General features: G+C 37.2%; 4 protein-coding genes and 4 non-coding genes across 9 annotated transcripts; 5 read left to right on the top strand and 3 right to left on the bottom strand.

The window, feature by feature from the left end:
- Positions 1–204: 204 nt before the first annotated feature.
- Positions 205–6,771, bottom strand: LOC125193979 (uncharacterized). Of its 2 annotated transcripts, none has more exons than XM_048091954.2 (10): positions 6,305–6,771; positions 5,361–5,404; positions 4,915–5,038; positions 4,713–4,833; positions 3,330–3,946; positions 2,712–3,000; positions 2,361–2,637; positions 1,598–1,759; positions 948–1,439; positions 205–853 (listed from the first exon to the last, which is right to left on the bottom strand). In XM_048091954.2, the coding sequence occupies exons 1-10, from the start codon at positions 6,474–6,476 to the stop codon at positions 587–589; spliced, it is 2,565 nt and encodes an 854-aa protein (XP_047947911.1). In that variant the 5' UTR covers positions 6,477–6,771; the 3' UTR covers positions 205–586. The 2 variants fall into 2 exon arrangements, with proteins under 2 accessions (XP_047947911.1, XP_047947912.1); XM_048091955.2 differs by having other exon boundaries at positions 1,598–1,756; positions 6,305–6,770.
- Positions 6,772–9,675: 2,904 nt separating this feature from the next.
- Positions 9,676–9,766, top strand: LOC125197653 (small nucleolar RNA U31b). The gene has a single exon (XR_007172186.2). It is a non-coding gene; the product is annotated as a small nucleolar RNA U31b (small nucleolar RNA).
- A 63-nt stretch (positions 9,767–9,829) lies between these two features.
- LOC125197655 (small nucleolar RNA U31b) lies at positions 9,830–9,920 on the top strand. Its single transcript, XR_007172188.1, has one exon. It is a non-coding gene; the product is annotated as a small nucleolar RNA U31b (small nucleolar RNA).
- Positions 9,921–9,980: 60 nt separating this feature from the next.
- LOC125197603 (small nucleolar RNA Z195/SNORD33/SNORD32 family) lies at positions 9,981–10,066 on the top strand. The gene has a single exon (XR_007172139.1). It is a non-coding gene; the product is annotated as a small nucleolar RNA Z195/SNORD33/SNORD32 family (small nucleolar RNA).
- Positions 10,067–10,235: 169 nt separating this feature from the next.
- LOC125197634 (small nucleolar RNA F1/F2/snoR5a) lies at positions 10,236–10,378 on the top strand. The gene has a single exon (XR_007172167.1). It is a non-coding gene; the product is annotated as a small nucleolar RNA F1/F2/snoR5a (small nucleolar RNA).
- Positions 10,379–14,873: 4,495 nt separating this feature from the next.
- On the bottom strand, positions 14,874–17,183 carry LOC125196676 (pentatricopeptide repeat-containing protein At5g46460, mitochondrial-like). The gene is made up of 2 exons (XM_048095282.2): positions 15,439–17,183; positions 14,874–15,353 (listed from the first exon to the last, which is right to left on the bottom strand). Exon 1 carries the CDS (start codon positions 17,157–17,159, stop codon positions 15,462–15,464), a length of 1,698 nt encoding a protein of 565 aa, XP_047951239.1. The 5' UTR covers positions 17,160–17,183; the 3' UTR covers positions 14,874–15,353; positions 15,439–15,461.
- A 1,078-nt stretch (positions 17,184–18,261) lies between these two features.
- LOC125196270 (membrane protein PM19L-like) lies at positions 18,262–19,397 on the top strand. The gene is made up of 4 exons (XM_048094719.2): positions 18,262–18,519; positions 18,634–18,853; positions 18,930–18,975; positions 19,079–19,397. The coding sequence occupies exons 1-4, from the start codon at positions 18,402–18,404 to the stop codon at positions 19,169–19,171; spliced, it is 477 nt and encodes a 158-aa protein (XP_047950676.1). The 5' UTR covers positions 18,262–18,401; the 3' UTR covers positions 19,172–19,397.
- A 55-nt stretch (positions 19,398–19,452) lies between these two features.
- Positions 19,453–22,130, bottom strand: LOC125196269 (uncharacterized). The gene is made up of 4 exons (XM_048094718.2): positions 21,927–22,130; positions 20,968–21,512; positions 20,785–20,883; positions 19,453–19,856 (listed from the first exon to the last, which is right to left on the bottom strand). Exons 1-3 carry the CDS (start codon positions 22,021–22,023, stop codon positions 20,791–20,793), a joined length of 735 nt encoding a protein of 244 aa, XP_047950675.1. The 5' UTR covers positions 22,024–22,130; the 3' UTR covers positions 19,453–19,856; positions 20,785–20,790.
- Positions 22,131–23,365: the final 1,235 nt, after the last annotated feature.

Raw genomic sequence — 23,365 nt, 5'->3', positions numbered from 1 at the left:
CAAAAATATGAACATCTTGAATGTGACCACGAAATTGTTGCAACACATAATTTGCCTAAAGTGTTCTTTGGAAATTGCCTAGATTTAGCCAATTAAACATTTGAATTTTCTATTTATTGGTGTTCTTTGAAACAATTATAGCTTCACATGTGAGTGCCAATCAAACAGGAACCTAAAAAAGCATTTCAAATTAATTACCTGGACTTAAAATAAAGACATGACAATAAACCAAAACTCAGTTCCTATTGTACACAAAGCCATGATACAGTGATGCAACAGAAAAGCAAGAGAAAAAAGAACAAGAAAAAGGAAAAAAAACATGGTTAGACAATAAACCTTTAACTTGAGCAGCAGCTCTCTCTAAAGAAAAGTTGATCTAAATCATCAAGTGCAAGTGGAAAGGCAAAACACATCTCCACTAACACAAAAGTTAACAGCCATATCTCTCTTAAGTTACATCAACTGAGGACGAGCAAGCCATGTGGACCTTCGAGGCAAGTGCACAGGCACAGCCCGTCATCTTGACGCCTAGAGAGGGTTTGCTTGTGCACTCGTTGCAGGCTCCTTGAAGAAGCACAAGAGCTGATTAGTAACCATTGGGCCACATTTGGGACTGCTTAGGCTGTCCTTGAGGGGCACCCAGTGTGCTGTCTCTTGGGTTCTGTTGCTGGTCGAGCGATATCCCAGCCTGCGAATGGTAGAAATTCGGGTACCCAGGGGCTCCGTAGTTCTGCGACTGCTGCTGAGCTTGCCTGAAACCACCAGGCTGCTGGCTTTGTCCCTGATAATTGTAATAAGCATTCGATGGAACAGCTTGCACGGTTCTTGAACCTTGCCCGTGAAGCCACTCATTCTGGAAAATGGCAGACGTTATAATACAAGACTTCTATCAGAGACGTAAAGAAATTAGCTGGAATCAATTGGAGAGCATATAAATGAAGGGTTACCTGCTGCTGTTGTTGCTGCTGCTGCTGCTGCTGCTGCTGAAGAGCGAGCAAGTGACTACTTTCCTTGTACTGAGCCAAGACTTCCTCATAGTTAATAGCTGATCCAGATGAGGCGGCAGGAGGGTTCATCTGATAATTTCCGGGGACTGTAGCAGTATTCCCAAGGCCACCATATCCAGACGGGACAGCTGCAGACTGAGGTAAACTACTAACTGCAACACTACTTTTATACTGGGGGAGTAGAGCGGCCAGGGACTGATGATACGTGCTGTTACCAGCAAATGATTGCTGAAAAGCAGAAGGCATGTATGTATAGCTCTGAGGCATGAAGGGATAGCTAATCATGTTGGCATATGGCCCCAGAGGAAGCGTCGGCTGAGAATATGGATGTACAGCAATATGTTGCTGGGGGAGAGGAGGTCCAGTGGCAACACTTGTTCCTGAGTGCGATTGTGGAGTAGGCTGAGATGATGAATTAGCACTCTTCAAAGCCTGAACCACCCGATAAGCATAATCAGCCACCAGGCAAAGAGATATGTGAAAAGTGATATATATGGTAGTATTGTTTACATTTATAAGTAGACAAAGATAAAGAAGACATTATACATGAGAGAAACATAATTTATACAGCACCAAAGAAAGATGGGTACCTCAGACATTGCTGAAGCACCAACAGAAGAAACAGAGTTCCCATATTTTGCAGCCATAGAATGCGAGACAGGAAACTGCGAGTATTGAAGATCAGAATCTCTAGCAGAGTGAACATTTCCAGCCAACAATGCGCTTTGCAGTGAATTTGGGTATGACTGCTGCTAATAATAATTACAAAACAAGAATAAGCAAAAGTCAAAGACCTTAATAATTCACATCCACATATAAATGAACACATTCACTCACCAAAGAGATGTGAGATCAAATAAAAATAGGAATAAAGCAGCATAAGAAATTATATGTTGTTAAACTAGAGTGAAGAATCTAAAGATCAAGGAGTAACTCTTCAAAGTTTGTCTCAACTCGGGGACAGAAAAGTTACTAATGTATCACATTCATGCATCAACGCAAAAAATCAAGAGCACTATCCTTTTACTGGTACTAATAACTGCTATCCAAATAAGGTGAGAAGTAAGGAGGCTATCATTTGAGCCTAATCCCCCTCTTCCTACTCATTCCCAAGACATGTGCATGAAGGGAAGTGATTATGCCCACTCAAAGATGATCTTCTACACTTTCCATTTCCAATCACATAGAAATATACCCATTTTTTGGACTAAAACGGATGAGAATATAGTTTGAAGGCTGTTAGAAAATTCTCACTTCAGGTAAGAACAGGTATATATTCAACTGTTTCCATTTCCAGTGCAATCTTAGAAATCAAATAATATTCTTACTAAAGCAAGGGGCTAAATATATTACCATGACATTAGAAAATTGGGCAAGATTGTGCATCTGAGGACTTGTCTCATTAAAAGCAGCATTCAGCCTTTGAGCATCATCTAAGGCATAACTAGGATTCGCAGACTGAAAAGGATATTGATTTCCATGAGCCACTTCAGTACTCTCAGGTTTTAATTCTTCTGGCTGTGAAGCAGAAGGTGCATCGTATGTCTCCGCAATGCCACCATTAGGACCATTGATATGGAACCTATCAGATGTATCTCTAAGAGAATCATCAATATAATATTCAGACTGTCTGCAGCAATGGAACAAGAGATTTCAGAATTTTGAAGAAGATAAGCAATATCTGGAAATCACTAATAATCGTACCTAGTATCCGCATGCCCAGCTGATGAAGTATCAGTCTCATTATGCCCCTCATCCAAATTACTTTTTACGGTCGCAGATGTCAAACCTCCAGTAGGATATGAAGCGTTCATGCTAGGTCCAAAACTACCAAAGCTTAAGTGTGAACATTCTGCTGCTTGAGCTTGCAAATGATCAGGAATTACCACCGAAGGTGTATCTTCTTCAGATGGAAACTCTGTATCATCCTTATCTACACTTAGCTGTTGGATATTTCGGGTGACTGATGCCACTGAAGCACCAACTTCTTCGCCTGCAAACAATAGACAACTTGAACCTGAGGTAGCCACCAAGGCACCAACATAAACATAAGACTAGGATTCTTTGAACCATACACATGTATGACAAGGTGACTGCCGTGCGGGAGCCAACAATCTATAACATACATTTTCCAGCCTCAAAAACTGACGCTCTAAAGTCATTTTCTTTTTATATATCATAAATAATATTAATACCATAAAAAATTTCAAAAGCAGAATCAAATGTTAGTTTCACAAGATAAGTAGCCTACTAAACGTTCTTCAAATTTTAGGTGGTGTTATACTTTAATTCAATAAAAATGAAATCCAAAAGAGAATATACCTTCATGAAGCTCGTAATCAGGATCCTTGGACTGGTACGGAGCCATATTTTGATACAGCTCATTCTCAAATAGTGATGAACTTCTTGAATCATTCTCTGGAATCTTCCTATCGGATACAGGAACAGAATTCAGATCATTTCCACCAGAGTTTCCAATATCATCATCTTCTCTTTCTTGAACCACTTCTTCCTCATAATGGTTATCAATTTCTTCAGATACACCAGATGCATCTGGATACAGCTCACCATCAACTGTATATTCTGGGACAGGAATAACATTTGTAGAAACTGGCTTCTCTACAGGCCACTCATCAGTATTGGGAGCATGCTGAACTGAAGAAACTTCTGCCTGATTAGCTTTAGAAGCATAATTTGAAGTAGATCTTAAATGGGGAAACGGTTCAGTTGCTGGGGCGTCTTGAAATTGGTGATGAGATGCACTCGGAGCATGAGGTGCTTTATTATGCGGCTTTCCCATCCTCACAATATCAGCCATGGAAACTTGACCAGGAACACCCCCCCAGGCAGATTGGTATCCAGAAGGTGTCTTTGCAACAGATTGCATACCATCAGCTGCTCCCAACAAGGATCCCTTACTCTCAGCAGCGCTACTATCACTACAACATATCAGTAGAGGAAAAGAGCGTTAATAACAGCAAGGCTTCTGTATGGTAGAAATAAATTACTTCATGACTGTCACTGATAGATTAATAAGGTTTCATCAGAAAGATTAAATATTATACTTTCAAGGGATCCATAAATTTGAATTGAACACTATCACACACATGCATTATTATTCATGACATTAAAGAATATGAGGATCTAAAGAACATAGACATATAAGGCAAAAAAAGGCCCATTATATTACATACTCCCTCCATCCCATAAAAATATGGACATTTGGGACACCGTGGGTTTTAATGCCCAATTGGTAAAGAGAGAGATAGAAAGAAAAAGTAATTTTAGTATTGTTAGTGGAGAATGGGCCCACCTTAAGAAAGAAGTTACCAAAAATAGAAGGGCTTAGATGGCCCAAAATGGAAAATGTCCATATTGTTATGGGACGGGGGTAGTATGTATTAAAGAATCCCGACCACATAGAAACATGGATTCCATTCTTAAGAAAAGTTTATTATGAAACACAGAAAAAGCAATAACCAAAACACTGATATGTCATTCTTCATTGAACTTCAAGAGCAAGTTAATATATGAGTACTATTGTAATAACAGCAGGCCTTGACATGCCTCTATAAACTTAGAAAGGCTAATGAAAACCAAGGATAACACAAATAAGCAGCAGACTTTACACCAATTCATTGATTTAAACATTGAAGTACAGATTTTTGACAAACTGTAAGAACTAAGAATTCAGTGAAAACAAACCTGAGGCCTGAAGGTACTTGGCTTCTATTATTTACAGAAACACCAGCTGCTGAAGAAAAGTTACTTTTATACGAAGCTGATCCATTGTCTTTCTTATATGTTGGCTTTCCATGCATTGACTCTGATAAGAAAAAACTTGTTTAAAGACATTTGCAAAGATCATTCTAATTGACCAAACGCAATTAAATCGAAGCTACCATACCAGAAGCACTGTATGTTGCAGATGCACTGTAAGCTGCAGAAGCACCACGGCGCTCAGCGCCATTCCTGCTGCGTCTAGTTGAACTATTAGCACCATGCGACCTCGAGTCATAGCTATCTTTACCCTGGAACATAACAGTTGTAACAAACAAATTAGGATGTCACTGTGCTTGTTTCAAATAATATCGAAGCTGTAACATAAGTTTTCGTACTAGGTCAGTATCTCATTAAAGCAGAACCATTATGCATATAAAGGGTAATGCAAGAAAAAGAAACCAATTAATCCAGGTAGCAGACCACAAGCCATAAACGTGTCATAAAATTATTCCAGCAGACACATGACCTCATGAATAAGATATTATGCCAATATAAAAGTTGTTTCATTTATAGTATTGTAAAAAAGGAGAGTCTGCTATCAATACAGAACCTATGCCATAAATAACGAACCTCTTTTTTCTTTTCTCGTTTGCTCTTCACCTCATGGAAAGGAACTACACAATTGTAAAAGACATGTCAGAGAAAATTTTAATCAAATAAATAATTACAATGATTTCAGCTTCAATTCCATTAGTAGGTTAGTATACTGCTGCATTTAGCCGATGAGCCAGCAAACAAGTATACACACTTATTCTCCATTGAAAAGCAATTCAGTCAATAAAGACACGAGCTACAACTAATAGTATATGCATTTTCCAAAAAAATAACCCCACAAAACCAGAACGAATATGTCTACTGTATATCGAGAAAGAATGGCATGATGCATGATACTGTACCAGAACGGGCCAGTACAACAGAACCTCCAAAAAGATCTGTGCATAACATGGCCAAAAAGTGAATAAACCAGTATCCAAGGTTTCGGAAAAAAAATATTCCACTCAAACTTGTTCTTATCAACTCATAAGTTGCCTTTCATACACCACCTCCAGCTAATTACTACTACCATTTACCAGCAAAATCCCAGTTCAATGCATATGATAAATTTACAAAAACATAAAGTTCAGTACCAATCCTGAGATGGTCAATTTTGCAGAAACTATCATCTAGTTAAGAAGTGAGGAAGCCGTCATTTTGAAAATAATGTTCTTATCAGATTTTCAACACAATATAGCTCTAAACTTTTTTCGAAACACCCACACAATGTAAAAATCGTTTCTTTGAATCTCTTCCTAATATAGAACTCCTACTCCAGTACTTTTAAAAAAAATTATCAGACACAAAACAATATTAAGATTTCTGGTTTTTGCGCCACGATGTCTTCACTAACTAAAAAGTAAGAAAGGTGTTCCTTTTCAATTAAAACATCTCAAATCCTCACCAATGCATCTCTTCCTTGCGTGACTCACAGTAAACACACTGCATAGAAAGAAATTAGGGCTGGGTAAAGAAAATACCCTGACATATGAGACGATCAACTGCCTCGTTAGGGTCCATATTACAGTCCTTGAGAGCAGCGTAGATCTCCGCGTCGGAGCAGTTAACTATCTCCTTCAAGCTTAGCACCACCTTCCTTGCCCCCGCGGGAATGGGCTGCACGGCGCCGCCGCTTCCCCTGGTTGTACTCATCCTCCCGGCAACAGATCTAGGGCTACTCCTCGCCTTATCTCCTTGTTCAGTCAGTTTCCCCTCTTCTTCTGCTCCAATTTGGCTCAACGCAGAAAACAATCAATCCCTCTCTCTAGCACGAAATAGAGTGAGTGGTGCAGTTATTGGAATTGGATTGTAGTTGTGTGATGAAGCATCCGCAGCTGGTTGCGAGATTTATCAGAAACCCTCTTCTCCCTCGCCCTCTATCTATTTAAGCTTGAGTTTGAGTATATCTTCCTCACTCGCCCCTTTTTTTATTTCTGTTTTTCTTTTATCTGTGCGTGGGATGGTGTAGCTTGTGGGTGGTGGGGCAGGGATAAAACTCTAAATTTATTATTTGATCTCATCCAAATTGAAATTTAAATTTCAATTCCGTTCGATCTAAATTTTCAAAACTGAATTAAATTTATAATAGCATAAATATTTTTCCATAACTCTATAAAATTACAAAAATAATATGCGTATAAAAAACATAAATATACTTAGGGGGTGATCAATTGCTAACTCATCATTTAATTACTAACTACAACTAATTTAAGACCATAGGATTTTATAAAATTTGCGGTCTGCAATTTGCCACGTGTAATTTTTATTTTTATTAATTAAATAAAAAAACAAAAAAAAAACTACCAAATTGGGGTTTTAGATGAAAATGTCAATATAGTGTTTTGAAAATATCTAACATAATGCTTTGAGAATGTTAACACATTGCTTATATTGATATTCTACATGTATTATATTGTCATATTTTTATATATTGTGTCGATATTTGTGTTGTACAAAAAAATTAAAAAAATTTGAATTTATTTTCAGATTTTGACGTCGGAACATATGCAAGTGAGATCTCGTTAGAATCCTTATGAAATTATCTTTATTTTGATATATGTTTTCCGAAATAATAATTTAAATCGAGAAAGTTATGTGCGTTTTAAAGTTGTGGGAAATTTTTCAAAAGTTAGTTACAACTAATATGTTGTAAATTAACTTTAATACTCTTTGTTGACTTTTTATTGTTACATTTTAGGATTGATGATCTAGGCCATTAATTTAAATATCTCATGATTATTATTTAGTTAGTAATTAAGTGTCGAGTTAGCAATATAATACTTTCTTAAATACTTAAATTTGAACCTTGTTTTTTTTTATTACCATCGTGGCTATCATTTATGCCACCTCTGATTTGAAAGTCCACCATTGCTCCTCCCTCGATGTTGTTCATCTCTTTTTAGTATATGTGTATAGTTTTTCTGGTAGTGAGTTTGATTGGAGGTGACAATGTTGTTCTCTCTTTTTAGTATGTGTGTATAATTTCTCTGTCTGGTATTGAGTTTGATTGGATGCGACAGTATTGTTCAAATCAATTATCTAAATATCATTTTTTTTCTTGAAATTTTGACTAAAAATTACTTTCTTTTATATTTGAACCTTACACTGTAATAGCATCAATCCCCTTTTTCGATTTTCTTGACAATAAATCTGGTATGCATGAGCTTTGATTGTGAAGTTATTTTTCAACTCGTTACCCTCATTGTTAAATTTGCGACACAAATGATTTCGCCTCATTTATTTTTTAATGTTCTAAACTTTTAGGAATTCTAGTGTTGTATCTCACAGCACATATATGTATATTATGGTATATTATGGATTATCAAAGTAGTTTGGCCAAAATAATATGATGGTGAAACTTAAAAGCAAATCAACATAATACTAAATAAATTGTGAAAGTTCAATTTAAATAGATAACTATATTTGTGTCTCTATCTGAAGAAAGCTAGAAGCCTATAAAAGTTCCTTAAGTTTTAAATATTTTAGATTATTCAAAATTCACGAATATATATCCAGAATATTTTCATTTAAGTGTTTTTGCGTGAATTGATGGTGAGAGATATATCGGCTCCATATAAGAATTTCTAGAAATTCAAAAGTAAGAAAGTTGTAAAAAAATATTAAATTGATGGGAAAAAAAAGACTCCCATCCTGGAAATAAAATATATGAAAATTTAAACGGAGTATCTTGTGTTTTTTTTTTGTTAAAAAAAAACTTTGTTTGAATTCGGTCAAAGTAAACAGAAGAATTTCCAAATAAAATCATAAAGGTAGTTTCTATTTTAGTCAATCTCAATTTAGGAGTCTCATTTAAAATATTTCAGAAATACTCCCTCCGTCCCATAAAAGTTGAGTCGTATTCCTTTTTAGTCCGTCCCAACAAAGTTGAGTCATTTCCTGTTTTAACAAAAGACAAAACATCTAATCACTCTTACTTTATTCCATCATTTACTTTACTCTCTCTTATCTTTCCTACTTTTTTCATCTCTCCTATTAATTTAATATAAATTCTTAATCTCCGTGCCCAAAAGTTTTGTATCAACTTTTATGGGACGGAGGGAGTAGTAATAAGTCAAACATCTCGCTAACCTCATTTCACTCACATTTTTTTACTATAAAACTAATATACTCCATAAAAGTATGACTCACATTTCACTATTTTTTGCACCAACTTTCTTTCACATTTATTAAAATTCATGACGGATTCAAATGAGACTCTTAAAGTGGGACGGATAGTGTATTTCTAAGTTGTAAATTAAATTCGCATTCCACTATTTTTTTTCATCAATTTTCATTTACATTTTCTTATAATATGTGCGGTCTCAAATGAGACTCCTCCGGTGCGACGGAAAGAGTAATTCCAAGTTATAAATTACTATGTAATATAAGTGAAATAGTGGAGTTTGATGAATTAAAGAGAAATGATAAACCTTTAAACAATTTCCTCACATTGGGGTGTATCATTATCATTATGATTATTAAAACTTATAAAAAAACTCAAAGTTAAATCCATTTATATAATAAAATAAAATCTATCTTTCCAAATATAGTAGTAAAAATAAAGTAAAACAAAATGCACTCAAACGTTCGACCGTTATATCTGCGGCGATCTAATAGCTTATACACTCAAACCCTAAAACCCCAATTCAAAATCATTTCTATATAAACCTCTCGCATTTTATTTCTACCATATCTCAGCGGCGGAGGAAAGCAGATCTCAAAGCACAAGCCAGCACAGCCTTCCGCCGCCGTCCTGATTTTCAGCTCCGTCCAGCTTCGAAAGCTACTTCTGTTTCTATTATTCCGAATTTTATTTCAATTTATTCGAATTTGTTTGGATTTTTCTTGAGAGGAATATGATGATTGATAATTGTCGCCCCAGGCTTAGTTTGCATCTAAACATTAGTTGCAACGTGGTGATTGACCTTTTCAAATTCTGATGCCTCTCGTAACTTTTCACAGTTTGTCATTTTTTTAGATCTGCGTTTGATTTAAGAATTTTTTAATTATATGATTATTGATTTTCGTCGCCTCAGGCTTAATTTGCATCTAAAAATTTAGTTGTAATGTGGTGATTGACACTTCTAAATCCGATTCCTCTTGTAATTTTGTATAAATTTTTCCTCTATTTTTTGATTCATTGAGATATACTCCAATAAGAGACATGATGATAATCTACCCATATAGATACATAATCTGCATTTGAATGATGAATACTTTCATGCACTACCATCTGATCTCTTATCAATATCTCAAGTTTATTTTTTTAATTAGGACATATTTTAAATGCAAGCGAATTTGTTGTCAATTAACTGATATCCTGTGGTTAACAAAAACAAATTCACCATCTTTCGGCTGAGATTGCTACTATTTTTTTAATATTATTTATAATAATACTAAGGTTTATTTGATTCATGCCCTTGGTATCTAATATCAAGAACTGTAATTATATGTCTTGATATTTCGTTTTTGAGGGCACAAAACAACTTGAACAGACCTTGCGACACAGATTACTTCTCTATAAGTTTTCTGTTACTAATTTCCTGTCTACATATTCATTCAAAGACATTCATTTATTTATAATTCCTTTTTGTATCTATTAGAATCCAATTCATTCTAATTTTCCCTTTTGTTGACCCTATTTAACATTGGCGTATGCAAAACTGGAAAATTGTGTTGGCGGTTACCAATTATATTATATACCAGTACTGAATGCTCTATAATACTCCCTCCGTTCCATAGTAATAGTCATTTTGCCATTTTGGTATGTTCCATGGTAATAGAGTCATTTCCCTTTCTAGTAAAAGTCAACACATTTTTTCACACCTACTTTATACTTTTTTCTCTCATTTATCTTTTTCTCTTTTCATTTTCCACTTTATTCTCTCTTTACTTAGAGCATCTGCAATGGTGCTTAGGCCAGCCATTCTCTCCCCGCCACGTCAGCAACACTAAAAAAACCACCTGCCACATCAGATTTAGGCCAGCCATAGGCCAGTCGCAGTAAAAACAATTCAAAATATACTACATTTACGGAATTAAAATTAAGATTAAAATACGGAATTAAATTTACGACACATATATGGGAAAATTCATTAATTGCATTTAAAAAAGTTACATAGATAAAAAAAAAATTACATGCATAATAAAGAAAAAAAAACTATCGCCGTGCAATCCTCCGTGCCCACAACTTTTCAATTATATCCTTTTGGAGTTGAATATGAGCATCCACTTGGCGCATGTTGGCAAATTCCTTGAGTCGGTCGGCTTCATCGAGAGGTACCCCCTGTCGTACACTAGGGGTGGCCGTTCCGTGGCTTGGACCGGCTTCATCGTCACTGACCCAACTAGTCAGTTGTACGCCTTCGTCTTCGACGATCATGTTGTGCAGGATAATGCAGGCGTACATTATCTCGGAAACGCATCCGACATCCCACAAACGCGTTGGGCCCTTAATTGCCGCCCATCGAGGCTGGAGCACACCAAATGCGCGCTCCACGTCCTTGCACGCCGACTCCTGTCGTTGCGCAAAGTAAGCCTTCTTTTCATCACTTGTTTGTCGGATCGTCTTCACAAAGACCGGCCACCGAGGGTATATCCCATCCGCCAAGTAGTAGCCCATATCATGCCGGTTGCCGTTGGCCACAAAAGAGACGGCTGGACCGACGCCCTGACACTTCTCGTTAAAGAGGGGAGACGAGTTCAGGACGTTGAGGTCGTTGTTCGACCCGGCTACCCCAAAATACGCATGCCAGATCCACAGCCGGTAATCAGCTATGGCCTCGAGGATTATCGTGGGGTTCTTTGACTTGTAGCCGGTCGTGTAGGCCCCCTTCCAGGCAGTCGGACAGTTCTTCCACTCCCAATGCATACAGTCTATGCTGCCTAACATCCCGGGGAACCCATGCTTCTCCCCGTGCATCTGCATCAAATTCTGACAATCTTCGGGAGTAGAGCTTTGAAGGTACTACTCACCGGAAATGCTGATCACGCCCCCACAGAACTCCTTCAGACATTTCAGGGCTGACGACTCACCGATGTGGAGGTACTCATCCCACATGTCTGCCGCGCCTCTGTAGGCCAACTGCCTGATTGCCGCCGTGCACTTTTGGATAGGGGTGTGGCCGGGTCTGCCAGCCGCATCGTGCCTGAAGCGGAAACACAGATATTGACGCTCCAATGCCCCAACGATGCGCATAAACAACTCCCTGCGCATTCTAAAACGCCGCCGGAACATGTTGGCGGGAAACCGCGGGTACTCTGCAAAGTAGTCCTCGTACAACCGCTGATGTGCAGTTACGTGATCCCGATCAATCACTGCTTGGTGGTGGACAACTCGTGGAGGGCGAGGTATCGCCTGCTGTTCTACCATACGCATGTACCGCTCCATCCCGCGGTTCATGTAGGCCTCCATAGCCTCGTTCATCCTCCGTTCGTACTCCTCGGGATCCCCACCACTACCACTATCGCTACCACCCGCGTTACTCATCGCTCGATGATGCTATTGTACAGAAAGTTAGAGAGAGAGAAAACTCGTTAAAACAAGTGGTGCAAATGAAAATGAAACGAAAATCGCGTTTATATATGATTTAAAAAAAAAAAAAAAAAAATCGGCGCTGGCCGATCGGGCCGCCACAATGGCGGCTAGCCGATCGGCCAGCGCTTCGGCCAGCGACGAGCGATCGGCCAGCCCACGCCGATCCGCTCGCCGATTTCGTGTTTGCCGATTGCAATGGTTCGGCTAGCGCGACGAATCGGCTAGCCGACCATTGCGGATGCTCTTAACTCACCTAACACATTTTTTCTTAATCTTCATGCCAAAAAGTTTCGCTTTATTTTTAGGAATTAGATTAAAATGGAAATAGTTTTTATTTTTTGGAAACCAATGCAGTATTTGAATCTATGGATAATAGCCAATTAAATCGTGAAGTTTGGTCTAATCTTATTTGTCTTATAACTTTTAAAATTGGAATTTAATTTATGAACTTTCTATTTTTTTAATAGTCCCATTAATGAACAGAATATCATTTTTAACGAGGTTAGAAATGACATGGAGTATTTCTTTAAAATAAATATTTTTTCTTGTACACTCTTTTATTTTTTTAACTAGTATTTCTTTTCTTATATTATTGAAATATTTTCGTTTTTAACATTGCTAAAAGACTATGATTTGTGCATGGATTGTACAACGGAGAAAAATTAAAATTTCGTGATTTAATATTTGAATTTCAAATATTCTAAAACTAACCAAAATTTGATCTAACTTCATAATTTAATTGATTATTATCCTTAAATCTATTGTTCGTTTTTTACGGAGCTCGAATTAATCTTAATAGATTGCTATGGCCTATGGTCGTATCGTATCCAACCCATTAATCTTAATAGATTGCTATGGCCTATGGTCGTATCGTATCCAACCCATTTTTATCGTTTTAGCACATCATACTTGTCTTTATTTTAATGATACCCCATCATCTCCTTAATTTTGCCTTTTTCAGTAAATACTTTTGAATACTTGAGTTGTATTTGCATTTCTATTTCTTTATCCACTGACCACCATCGAAATTGTGAAGGTATAATAATATAACATCAATGATATTGTGTTAATGATGGAATTTATTACTACTACTAACATTTTGGTCTTATCATTTTTATCCCAACTTTCAAAATTTATCACAAATACTCCATATAAGGCCATGTTTGTTTGGCACGGATTGTGCCATGAGAAAGTAATCTGAATCCTAATTATTAAATTCCGGTGTTTGGTTTGATAATAAGAAAATCAGGAAAGTAATCTGGTTCCTAATTTTTAAATTACTACGCTTGATATGATTTTTTATAAAATAGGGAAAGTAATCATATTCCTAATATCAAGGAAATTTGATGTAAAATCCGGGATTCTTTTTCCTCCCTCTAACCCAAGTATTCTTTTTCCCTAAACCAAAATTGTAGAACTACGTATTCTTCTTCTTCTTCGACGGTTTTTCATTCTTAAACTTTTCTTCATCATTCTTAAACTTTTCTTCCTCAATATGGTTCTCAAGGAAAATTATTCTCATGCAAATTTAGTATTCAATGTACAAACTTAGTATTTCTAACGCCGTTTCGATGACTATTATATACATATACACAAATTTAGTATTCAATGTACAAACTTTTTTCTAAAACTTCTTTAATTATTTTTCTTATGTGTTCATAATCTGTTATTAATATTGTAGAAATTAAGTTTTCCCAAAGTCAATTGAACTCGCAATCGATATCTTTAGTTGATTTCAAATTAGCGTTTAATATCTTTTGTTTCTTGTTGGGGCTCTCCATACATTGTTGTCTATATAATATCTCACTTAGTTGTTTCAATTTTTTCCAATTCAAATGAAACAAAAAGTGCAGATTTTGGAGTTTTGCAGAGATTAGGGTTCTAAAAAGACACGTTGCTTCTCCAACTGCATCAGTTATTTCTAATTAGTAATTAATAGTACAACTAAAAGTAGTTTATTTAATAATTTTTATCAATTTATTAGATTATTCCAAAGAAATAAAAATTTATAGTTTTGAAATCTCCAAACACAGTATTTTAATTCCTCGGGGTTCATATTTCTAGTAATCGTATTCATAGGAATGATAAATTTTAAAAACCATAATCCAAGAAATCATATTCCTGAAAATCATAATCCAGGAAATCATTTTCCTTAACAACTTTACTTTCCCGTCAAACAAACACGGCCCATATGTGTTCTATTTTATAAATGTAGTAAATTTATCCAAATTTTATAACATTTTATTAAATAAATGTAGTAATTTTATCCCAAGTTACTTTCTATGATTTAAACTTCACTTCAAACGGTGTAAGTTGTACTAGTAGTATATGAGAATGCTAATTTAGACTCTTGTAGTATTTATTAGGAAAGTATCTAAAAAACGATTGATTATATTGATACAAATTAAAAAAGATGTGAATATATTTAATGGGTTTAAATGACGATTTAATGTTGGGATAAACCTTATAGTACACCGGAAATTAAAAAAAAGAAGAAAAGAAGGTGCTCTTGATTATCGAAATGAAATCCTGGTTACCGTTGCCTTAATTAAACACGTAGACGGTAGACATATTCCAAGGACATCACTTTCCTTTGAAAGTCGAGTCAAAACTAGGTTATCTTCTTCTATATTCAAAATTCTTAGAGGAAATTAAACAATGGAGAATTCTTCTGATTCTGAGTGCCAATTGAAAAGAACATCATACTTTTCCGATGAGGAGAGTTCCAACAAAAATCAAGCACGAAAACGCGCCTCCGCCACCCTAATCACCACCCAATTGAGCAACACGCACAACCTCTGATTCGCGCGGCGTGGGCGGGGCATTTCCTGGTCTACGACTCCCTCATGTTTGATCTGATTCACAAGGATGCGGCGCTGACCGACGGAGCTGCTGCTCTTCACTTCCGCCGCTCTTCACCAGATTCCAAGGCAGCCTCTACCTCTGGGGAGTTTTCCGTGGCGATCAGCCTTGCTACTACTAGTATTTACTTTCTGCATAAACTCATTTTGATGTTAAAATTGTTCATAAATATAAATTTGATGTCACATTTTTACTCTATACTACATTTATACTTACAATTCTCTAAAAAGAATCCCCTTTTAGTTTAAATACGTACTCCCAGCAGTTTCTTTGACTGCTCCGGCCGCCTTCATCCTCGTCCTCATCCTCGCAACGTCCTCCCACCTCCCACAACCTGCGTAAATATTCGACAGAAGCACGTATCCCGCTGTGCACCCGGGATCCAACCTCAAAATCCTCTCCGCCACACGCTCTGCCACCTCCACCTCCCCTCCTCTGCACCCACTCAACAACGCCACCCATATTGACACATTCGCCTCTACAGGCATCCCCTCCACCAACTCCTCCGCCTCCGCCACCTCCCCACTCCTACACAATATATCCACCATACATGCGTAGTGCTCGAGCTTCACCTCAACCCCGCTCCCCCTCCTCAGCCCCTCGAACAACCCCCTCCCCTTCCTCCACAACCCTGAGTGGCTGCACGCGCTAAGCAACCCGGTGAAGGTGATCCCATCCGGCCTCACCCCTGCCTTCACCATCTGCCCCAGAAACGTGACTGCCCACTCCCCACACCCGTGTTGTGCGCATCCAACTATCACCGTGTTCCAAGAAACCACATTCTTTTTTTCTATAGCTTTGAATGAGCGGATGCCATCGTGTATGCTCCCACATTTGGTGTACAGCACCACAAGGGCGTTCCCCACGAACACGTCTGTTTCAAACCCTAGCTTAACGGCCGCGCCATGAATCCCTCTCCCAAAATCAAGAGTTTCAATCTCATTGCTTGAATTTAAGGTGCTGGTGAAGGTTGATTGATTAGGAAGTACGCCTAATCGGATCATTTTTAGAAAAACCTCCAATGCGGATTCATGTTCATCGTTGGCACCGTACCCTGTCAAAACAGAGGTCCACACCACCACATTCTTGAACAATTTCTCATTGTAAATCTTGACAAATTCTTCAATTCTCTTGCAATTGGCGTAAAATGTGATCAATGATGCTACAATATATGTATCAAAAGCATATCCAAGCTTTGCAATTTGGCCATGGAGTTGAATCCCTAAACAGAGCTCCCCAGTTTTAGCACAGCTTGATAAAACAGAGCATAAAGTGCTTGAAGTCAGTTTCACTCCGATCCCTACCATCTTCACGAACATTGAGAGCGCCTCCTCATTCCTGCCCATCTGATCGAGTCCGCTGATCATCGTAGTCCACGAGATCACATTCCTATCCGGCATTAACTCAAACATTGAACTCGCCTCCTCTGCTCTCCCATTCACAAACAACCCATGGATCATTGCGTTCCACGCAGCCGTGTCCCTCTCCGGCATCTCCTGGAACAGTCCTCTCGCCTGCTCGACCATCCCGTTCTTGAGAAACGCGCTGATCATCGTTGTCCAAGATACAACGTTCCTCTCAGGCATTTCAGCGAACAACTTCAGGGCCATATCGAGGCTTCCACAGCTGATGCAGCCTTTGATCATCAGATTCCACATGATTAAGTCTCTTTGCGGCGTTTCATCGAACAGGTTGAGGGCTTCGTCCAATTTGAAGTCGTTCACGCAGGAAGATATCATTTTTGTTCGTAAGTAGACATCTCGAGATGAAATCGTTTCATTTGGGGACTTTTGGTATTGATTGAATCCCCAGTTGATGGAATTGCTAGGTTTTGTGGGGATTTTTGATGAAAACAAAGGCGTTTTAGAATCGGATAAATTTTTCTGGATAAAGGAAAACTTTTGAATTTGCCGCGAAAATTTAGCATTTCTAATCATTGTGAAGAAATCCTCTCATTTCCGGCGAAGGCGTTATAAAAATGCAGTTGTGAGTAGTCACAATATATTTTACCAATATTTTTATAAATTTAAATAAAAATAATAAATATGTGATTTTATTTTATTCAAGTCTCTTTAAATTTTTATTTCTCTCCACTTATTCTAAGAGAAGAAATGAACTGAATATAGTCAAGGGAATAATAGTCACAAGAAAATTGTATATTTTTTTAATTAAAATAGTAAATAATTTACTAAATCACTAACAAAATGAATTGAGTTTTATTTAGATCGAAATCATAACAAATTAAATATAAGTGAATAATATCGCCGGGATATGATCAAAGTATAACTAATATTAAATGCATAACTAGAGAATACAAATTTAGTTCACCAAAAAATAATTTTAGTTCACTGTAAGAGTGATTTAGTTCGTTATAATTTATAGTGAAATATTTAGTTCCACTGAAATGGTATTTTAATTCATTCCGTGTTTTCAAATTCGTGTTGTGAACTAAAATATCTTTATAGTGAATAAATCGCTCTTAATTATAGTGAACTAAATTCATATTCTTTAGTTATGCATTTAAGTAGTGATTAATTGTAGGAGTATATTTTGAGTAGGATGTGGAGTAGTACTTATATAGTAAATATATTGATTATCTAACTAGTTTATACTATGTCATAAGAAATACTTCTGACAAATCATTTCTGTTTTTATGATACAGAAGATATTTTTTTAAGGTTTATAACCCTTTTTGAAAATGGCAAAATGCTCATTTTAATTGAAATACTACTAGTTTGACTAAAATCAAAACTTCGAATGAATCAAGCTCAACTCGACACTCACAAATCTATGTAAAGCTTCAGAATTACTACAACATTATCCAGCTAGATACTATGGTTATAGTGCAAGATTTGGAGAAAAGAGAAACTAAAGATAGATTCACAACAATATTCAAATAAAAAGTTGGGAGGTGTAGCAGATTGTGAGGCAAGCAAGAATCCACGGCCTTCAACTTTTCCTTCCATTGACACAAAGCTTCCAACTTTATCCAAAAATCTTAATCTAGAACTAGAACATTCAGCCTCACAAGAAAAGAATTATCGCAATATTAATTTAAGCGTTCATGGCACTTATAAAACCCTTCAAATCTGCACAAATCACATGTACAAAAGCCTCAAAATTTTCTTGATATTCCTTTGATCTTGTTATATATAATAATCAGTCCGATTTGGGATAGGATGGGCGTTAGATCTGTTGCAGGGCTTCTTCTTTTTCTCAATTTTTGCATGTATGCTGTAGTGTTGGGAATTGGTAGCTGGGCCATCAATAGAGCTATTGATCATGGCTTCATCATTGGTATATAACTATATGCATCATATGCTTATATTTGAATCTCTCAAAATAATTGTAGTACTGTTTGTGGAACTATTTTGGTGCATGGCCATCTGAATGTTTGATTTGTACAAACAGGTCCTGGATTGGATCTCCCGGCACATTTCTCACCGATCTTCTTACCGATGGGGAACGCAGCGACTGGCTTCTTTGTGACGTTCGCCATGCTTGCTGGGGTGGTGGGCGTTGCTGCTGCTATCTCGGGCCTCAACCACCTCCGCCACTGGGATGCCGGTAGCTTGTCTGCCGCTGCCACTGCCGCTACCATTTCCTGGACCATTACATGCCTTGCCATGGGGTAATAATAATAGTAAAAGTGTGCATTTATTGGGAAATAAACATTAGACATTTAACATTTTTTTATTTTTTTCAAGGTTTGGATGCAAAGAGATTGAGCTGCACATCAGAAACTCACGTTTGGTGAGTTTTGAATCACAATTCAACTATTTCATTTTTTTTAAATTACCAATGAAAAATCAACTAGTTTTTGTGCTCAAGAATTTATTTTTGTATTGATATGCAGAGAACAATGGAGGCTTTCATGATTATTTTGTCTGGTACTCAGCTCTTATACATAGCTGCAATTCATGGAGCTGCTTCAACCTCAAGAATTTGACCCTAATAATTTCTGTTTATGACTTTGAGTCAATCGTATAATTTCATTTTCTAAGATGCAAATTATTTTATCAGCTTTTTTTGGGTTATTCATCTTGTTGTAAGGTTTGTAAGCCATCTAGTAATTATTCCTTTTAAGGTTTGTATTATTGTCTTTGAATTCTAAAAATCAAACTTTGTAAAACAAAATATAACAAGATTGAACACCCGATGTATATTTATCTTCATTCGATTTATTAACACTAATGCTACTATTTCTTATTACGAGAGTGAGCAACGAAAGATTCAAAAATTCAAAACAAAATGTATAAATATAATGTAGCAATCACCATATCAATAACAACGATCATACGATGAAACAAGGTCAGAAACCTGACAACTACACAGACTCGAACAAGAATGAAAAGCGAACCTTTTCAAGTTTCACAACTACAGAGGTTCCTCAACCAATACCAAACTGCGTTACATGAAACTCAAGGAGAAAACTCGCCTATCCACTGCAAAAACGAAGACTAGTTTATAGCTTACCTTTCGCATAATGCCTATACACTAGTGAGACTTACAAGTCGCAATCACCTTCTCGCTGCTATTTCTTCTTTACTATCCGAAAGAGTCTAAGAGGCGTGCTCACGAAAAAATCTCACCCAGCAAGGCACAGGGAAAAGGGTATTCGTCATGCTTTTATACTGCAATGGTGAGATGATGGGATTCAGAAAACATAAACCAAATGAACAAATTTACATGTAATGAGAGAGTGATCGAGTTTTTGTTTCGTTGCATCTTTACGATTAGATGGCTTTTCACAATCTTGTCAATTTTTGTCACGATGTGAAGTGAAAGCAACATGTGTTTGCCAATTATGAACAATACATGACATGAAGATTATTGCCTGTCCATTATTTTCATGGCCCCCTTCAAGAGAAGCTCTCCAAATCCAACTATTCATGCATAGCGTTTTAGATAAGAAGTGTGTGGTTTTTAGATGCCATAAGGTCTATTCATCATCTTCATAATGACTTCAAAATCAAATCCAAACACACGATTTACCAATGAAATCTTTAAGTATTTTTATTTGATGCATGCCATCCATTCATCAATCAGCTGAAACAAATAAACCTTAGTTCTGGATTTAGGACCACGAGTAAATAGCCAGGAATTATTTACTGGAAATTCGATGGGGTTTCCGACTTTTATACCGATCCATAGATCAACTTAGGGTGGCAAAGGATTTAGAGAAGCTCATTTAATCGGTCTTTTACCTTAGAACTCAGTGGAGAGAGAATCAAATCTAATAGAGCAAGAATAATTTTCTTGTAATCTCTTTCTATTAAATTTGCTCCTAATCTCTTTATACAGAGATTACAAGGGATCTTAATAAGGAAGACTTTCTTGAAAATCAAGCTAGAGTTTTCAAGACTCAATTTTTAATGAGCAAAAAATGAAGCTTAATTCTACATGTAGCAACTTCAGTTCACAGTCCCTAGCAAAATTCTTCGGTAGAATTACTCATGGAGAGATAAAAAACAACTATACTAATAAAAGTATAATTGTAAAAAAAAAGAATCAAAATTCAAGCCATACTGTGTATAAGAATTCGATGAGCAGTCAACTAACCGTAAATTATCTATCCGAGCTCGTAAACAGTTCAAATAGTCCACAACAGCCCTTCCATGATGTCGTTTTCACGGGACGAGGAGGAGGAACCAGCAACGGCTGCAAAAAGACATCAAACAAGAGCAAAAATTAAGGAAAATTTACCATAAAACAAAGTTGAATTTGCAAACACAGAATAAGCACCTCAGTGACTCCTGAATCTTTCACAAGATCCGCTCCATTATCATGGGTAGCAATTGGGGCATTGTAAGACAGACTTAACCGTTCATCAGTTTCTTCTGCTGATGTCTTCAGATCAGAAGCCGCCTCAACATGCTCAACAGACGGAGTGGATACTTCTGCAGAGCCCTTTTTCTCGCCATTATCCTTAGATACAAACGGAGAGCTCGCGTTCACTCCCAAACTTTCGCTCAACAGTGAAACCTTATCCGAGTCAACAGGAGGCACGCAATCCACAACGGCCTCACTTGCCTCTACAATTGCGACGGTAGGCACAGCATCAATTTTGTCAGCGTGAGATTCATCATCTGAGCTGCTGCTGCTGGTGCCTGAGCTCTCAGATGACCCTCCATCATATGATTTCGTCTCGGTTTCATCGTGGTCAAACTTGCCACCTAATTCACTCCCATTTTTGAATTCTCTTTCGACTGGAACAGCACTGTTCCCCTTCTCCTTATCCTGAGAAGTGGTTGAACTAGCCGGGCCAACATCGCTCTGGTGCTTCACAGCTAGGAAATTCACCCAAGTTGATTCAAATCAATCAATGCAAATAAACAAATGCAACCTAAGATCTACTCTCATAGCACATTCCAATCTAAGCAATCAGTGGTCTCAAGACACAAGCAATGTAATCACGAAACTATTCCCAAATTAGTTTCCCCGAAAAGCATTTGCAGCATAACAATAAAAATCAGAAAAATGCTCAGAAATCCCTGTCCATCTACCCTACCCCCAAACACACGCGCACACACAAAATTGAATGGAAACAATATATATTGAGACGGATTAATGGAGAAAGCAATCGAAAAAACACAAAACAAGATACGCATAGAAAGTGTAAAGCTAGAAGAGATGGAGCAATGATTGAACGCGTGTAGGTTCAAGTAAAGAAATCGAAAACAATATTTAATGGAAATAAATACCATGCGTAGAAGCAGCAGGGGAGGGATTGGAATTGTTGGTGTTGGGCTGAGTTCCCTTCCTTTTGGCAGCCTTACGCTTCTTGGCGCCTGAAGGCATGATTGTTTGGAGAAGTCGAATTATCGATTCTCTCTCTCACCAAAGCGGAATCTCAATGGAGATAGCGAGAGGGAGAGAGAGAGAGATGATGCGAGTTTGAAAATGGTGGGATTTTTTTTATTGTAAAATAGTACTGGGCCCACAGATTGGTGGTGTGGGATGGTTGGTTATGGCAGAGAGAGAGTGAGAATAGGTTAACCATCGATTTAACACATTTTTATTTATATAACCATTGCATAACTCAATACTCATTTCCACAATTGTGCAGTTGTGCTCTATTCGCCACACAGAGCATCATGTAATTTCGTATTTTCAATTTTGAAATTTTTTCGTATTAATATTCTAAATCTCAATTCTTTACTTAATTATTTATAATATAAGCGTTATGATTAATGAATAGTTGAAAGAGAAAACTGGTCGACATGGTTTTAAACAGTCCTGGGCTTATAAATTTATTGACAATGGGCATCTTATCTTTTGTGGATAAAACGTTTCTATAACATTATTTAAAAAGTACCACGTCCATTTGTCCATAAAAAATAATCTTATTTGTGAATAATGCAAGTTTTAATAAAATCAATAAAATTCACAATGGGACGCTCTAAGCGACGCCCTGTGCATCGCCACGTCAGCATTTTATCCTCCTCCTATTCCACCTGCAGTGGGGCGGACTATAGCCCGCCCTAAGCATTTTATCTATTATTTGAATATTTAAATACTTCATGATGGCCTCCGTGAGTTCCTCATCTGTCAATTCTGTTGTGTTCATTGCTGCACACCATCCTACAACTTCTCTGTCAATTGAATGGCTCAACTCTGAGTTGTCAATTTGTTCCTGTATCAATTCCGTCTCAAGATATTCTTGGACCAGGGGGTTAATAACATCAATAGCATAGAGATTCTCAACATTTAAAGGCCTTTCCATCCCCCCATCTATGCTAAAAGTATATTTTTCCCCATTATAATCCAAGCAAATTGTTCCATAGAAGACATTGATAATGGTCTTGGCAGTACGCAGAAAAGGTCTCCCTAAAAGCACGCCACTAGACTCAGCAGACTCATTATCATTCATCTTGATCACATAAAAATCAGCAGGATATAGAAAATCATGCACTTTGACTATGACATTTTCCAACACCCCTTCAGGACAAATGCAAGTTCTATCTGCTAACTGGATCACTACCTTGGTAGCAACCATCCTTACTCCAGTCAATTTCTTATAGATCGAAAGCTGTAAAACATTAATGGACGCCCCTAGATCACACATAGCATGCTCGACCATGATGTCCCCTAGAGAGATGGGTAATGTGAACATACCTGGGTCGGTGCATTTTGAGGGCAT

This window comes from Salvia hispanica, chromosome 4, assembly GCF_029641045.1.
Source record: "Salvia hispanica isolate PSC_SH4W2 chromosome 4, Shi_PSC_v1, whole genome shotgun sequence".
In the NCBI taxonomy this organism is placed as follows: Eukaryota; Viridiplantae; Streptophyta; class Magnoliopsida; order Lamiales; family Lamiaceae; genus Salvia; species Salvia hispanica.
The sequence above is the reverse complement of the archived record's forward strand: the minus strand, read 5'-3'. Positions and strand labels throughout refer to the sequence as shown.